This window comes from Arachis duranensis, chromosome 6, assembly GCF_000817695.3.
Source record: "Arachis duranensis cultivar V14167 chromosome 6, aradu.V14167.gnm2.J7QH, whole genome shotgun sequence".
Lineage (NCBI taxonomy): Eukaryota > Viridiplantae > Streptophyta > Magnoliopsida > Fabales > Fabaceae > Arachis > Arachis duranensis.
This window is the reverse complement of record NC_029777.3, coordinates 67,883,277-67,887,319: the sequence shown is the minus strand read 5'-3', so window position 1 is coordinate 67,887,319 and position 4,043 is coordinate 67,883,277. Positions and strand designations below refer to the sequence as shown.

The window sequence follows — 4,043 nt, the reverse complement described above, 5'->3', positions numbered from 1 at the left end:
GCAGTCAAAGTGCAGGTTTGGTCTGCATGCAAGAGACAGGAGACACGTTTTGAAATCTAGTTACACCTCCCTGTAAAATGCATGTTGCGTCTTGCAACCAATTTCTTTTTCTTTTTTCCTTCCCTGCCAAACGTGAATTGCATTTTGCAGGTATGTAAATTTGCAGATCCACATCTATACATAATACACCATGCACCAATATATTTGAATTACACCATTTTTTACTCTATTATTAAATTAATTTTTGGATCATAGTCTATATGGGACATTATTTTTCTTTTGGTAGATAGATGAGAAATAGTTAGCTGCCTGTTTATTTCATAAAAAATAATGATAACAAATGAAAATATTGTTGACACATCTAATCAAATTAGCAATGTAGAACACCATTCACTGAAAAAACTTACTATTCCATAAATATGTGTCAAAAATAAAATTCCCATTTAATATAAAAAAATTTAAAACTTAAAAGTATTTTGACTGGGGAAAAAAATAAGAGACCTAAAACTCGTATATATTTCATCTAGGCATGTGCGCTTAACCTGATGTTTATTGTTAGACCAGGATCATACAATCTTTAGTATTACTTATCAAACAAGTGAAAACAATACTATGTCTATCATTGTTGATTCCAATAATTAACAGTTTTCCCATCACAATCAATATTACGTTGGCTTGGCAGGGACAAGAAACAAAAATCGTAGTAGTTTATTTTCAGATGGAAAAATACTTGCCAAAAAATAAAAATGTAGAAGTGCTGTGTTTCTAGTTTCCAGCTTATTATGCAATAGATTAGTTATCAACTTATTATTCCATCCAGCAGAGGAATGTTACTTCTCTTATGGCTTTCTAGAGTATATGTCCAGGTATATCCTCACCTCATTATTGCAAATGAGGAGTATCATGGATAATCAAGTTAGAAGTTCAAAGGTGAAAACCTGTTCAACAGCTCAAGTGTTGTTGGCTACTTGGCCTGCCATTATAACGTGCAGTAATATGAATCTATTAATAATGGTTCACACTTTTAGGGCAGAAAAGAAACATGAACATGACTAAAGTACACACTGTATGCTTAAGCATGGAATGCCTAAAACTCGTGCAATGCTGATGATTGCAGATTTAAAGCACAAGGATATGCTGACAACCGAGGATGTAAAACACGACAGACAACTCTGTAAAAATCAGATTGATATTTCAATTATAATCAGTGAAAATAGTTTCCAACAAATACCCAGACAAAATGATAATATCTCCGGTTCTGCACATGTTTCAGAGGGGACTTCATATCATCATCAGATAGAGCTCGTTATACCTCACACAAACAAGTGCTTAAATTCTCCATTTGCAAGCTGACAAAGCTTATTGTAGCTGAACATATCTGTGAACAGGAGACAAAAAGATCACAAGCCATAGTTTCACCTACTTAGGAATTCAAACCGAAATGAAACATTTAGAAGCTGAAGGAAAAAATAAATAGCATCATTCATACTCCAAGCACAAACCAATATGAGAACCAACTTGCGAAATGGAATGTGAAGAGTAAAACATACCAATCACATTGCCAAAATTGGTCCATATCTCAGCTCGAATGGATCTATCATTGTCAACAATGCCAATAACTTCAACAAAATTTGTAAGAGGTGCAGGTGGGGGTGGTCCTTTCACAACTAGCTGCTTCTCATCTGTTGATTTTCCAATGACAACGCCCCCCTCGGATCGCACAACCTGCATCACAGCCCGAACCCTCCTTCCAACATAAAACTGCAAGAGTTCTGCATTGACAAAAACTGCAGGATTTGATGTGTCCATATTCTCTATGAAAGATTCAAGTGCTGAAAAAACCAACCATAAAAGAACCAAACACACAATACTCACAAAAGATTACTTCCGTTTGACAAAAGTAATCAAAATGTTAGCTGAGCCTTAACTCTCCTAACAGCCCAGTTAACATTACCACCACCACCACCAGTAGCCAGCTCCCCCTTTCTCCCACTATCACAATCATCAACACCACCATCTGCATCAAACTAACCCCCAACCAACACCACCATTACCAATAGCAACCACCCTTGGCGCTAACCCTCTTCTTCCTTTCTCTCTAGCTATCTCTCTTCCTCTTCTCTCTATTGCATCTCTACCCAACCACCACCACCACCATCAACAATAGTTTTAGATTGAAAGTAGTGAAAGCAAATAGCAGCAAAGAGACTACACTCACTGCATGCCGGTACATTGCATCAAACAAAAATAACCTTCTCAAGTTAACAAACAAGGAAGATTGTTACTTTTGCAGTCACCAACTCACCATAGCTATCACTGCCATAACTCATCATCAACAGGGGGAAAGATGCAAATAGATTTTCCTCTTCACTTCTTTCACTCAATTTAAATTTTCTTTCCAATAAAGGTTACACAATGGTTCTGATATCCAAATGAATCCATTAAAAAGGGGAAATAATCTCAACATCATTTATGGAAAGTCTACAATCATGGATTGCATTGGATTATACTGATGATACATAAACTCAGCATAAAGAAATGTAACCAATAAATCGAATCAATAGCTTTGCCAATGTTTGAATTCCATCTCAGACTACACAATAAAAATTATTATCATCATTTACAGCTTTAAAAATAGCTCTTTATTGAGCGGAGGAGATGCGATAAAGCAAGGAGGAAGAGGGTTGAGGCCGGTGGTTGCTATTGTTGATGGTGGTGGTTGTTGGGAGTTTGATTGGAGAGGGGGGTGTTGATGATGGTGATAGTGGGAGGGCTGTGGAGGCGGAGAAAAGAGAATGGGTATGTGGCTGGTAGTGGTAGTAATGTTAACCGGGAGTTAAAACCCGGTTAACATTTTGATTACTTTCTTCTATTAGTTTCTTTCTTTTATGGGTAGTTTTGTGAGCATTTGAATCTTTTATGATTAGAAATAGTAATTTACTGAATAATTATTTAAAAACTTTATTAAAGAAAAACAAGCTATATAGCATGAATATACTAATACTGTCTTGTTTATTTTATCTTACAACCAAATGAAACAGATGATTTTTCATCACAAAAATGCTATCTTATAAACCCTAGCTCAAACTCAAGTACCCTTCAATTATGTAAAACTAATTTTGAAACTAAACTATCTCTTAGAGTGTAAGGTAGTTAGCACTAGAGAAGCATATTTGGATACAATTCTTATAAGGGAGAGAACACCAGCTTTAGACTCGAGAAAATTTGTAATTATACAAGAATCACAAACTATAGTAAAGTGTTTTGATTTAAAAAAATAAGCTAGTTAGTTACAGATTATACTATTGTTGTTCAATATCACTAAAAAGAACTAAATAGCAAGAGATGCAGCAAAAGATACAATCTATATTGATTATTTACATAGCATATAGGTTTCTCAGTACGAAAATTGGGGATAGGTGAGCTTAGCAACACTAATTATAGAAATTAATAGCACCGCAAATGAACTGATCCATAAGGAATTGAGATTTTGCGGTTATTTTGAGAATGCAAACAGGATACGATTATTTAATCGAGAATTCGTAAACGCGGGAAAATAGAGTTGAGCTTAATAATGCGGATTTACAAAATTATTTAGAATTTAGTGTAAGGTTACAGAAGAATGCGAAGAGAGAATTGAACAGAAAAAGTTACCTTGCGTGAATGGCTTGGTTGCTGCAAAACAGAGCGGAACGCAAAAATGAGAAGAAGAAGAAGAAGAATAGAATAGGGAGCGCGGGTTCATCAATCTTTCTTTGGGCCTAACATGGGCTCGGTATTATATACACTTCCCATTCCCATTAAGAAAATCATGTCCAAAATAAAAAACACTAAAAATATTTTATAATAATGAATTTCTTTTATTAGCATATCAAAATTAATATATTATTAATAAATGTCCAATATTTAAGTTTAATGAGGGCAAACACCACAATCTATATTTGCAGGTATCTAATCCGGTCATACCGGCGACCCAACACATAACAAATAAGGTCGAATTTGGATACCAAACAAACCCTACTCATCTAGCCTACATTTTTAAT

The 4,043-nt window shown here is 35.0% G+C and overlaps 1 protein-coding gene across 1 annotated transcript; it reads right to left on the bottom strand.

Annotated features, from left to right (window-relative positions):
- Positions 1-987: 987 nt before the first annotated feature.
- On the bottom strand, positions 988-3,789 carry LOC107493972 (replication protein A 14 kDa subunit B). Its single transcript, XM_016115006.3, has 3 exons — positions 3,655-3,789; positions 1,551-1,812; positions 988-1,378 (listed from the first exon to the last, which is right to left on the bottom strand). Exons 2-3 carry the CDS (start codon positions 1,807-1,809, stop codon positions 1,314-1,316), a joined length of 324 nt encoding a protein of 107 aa, XP_015970492.1. The 5' UTR covers positions 1,810-1,812; positions 3,655-3,789; the 3' UTR covers positions 988-1,313.
- Between the last annotated feature and the right edge of the window lie 254 nt (positions 3,790-4,043).

Excerpts from the sequence above, each read along its gene's own strand:
- LOC107493972 (XM_016115006.3), bottom strand. The coding sequence starts at position 1,809 with ATGGACACATCAAATCCTGCAGTTTTTGTCAATGCAGAACTCTTGCAG. Across the intron at positions 1,379-1,550 it reads CAATTTTGGCAATGTGATTG|ATATGTTCAGCTACAATAAG; the intron begins GTATGTTTTACT and ends TCCTGTTCACAG.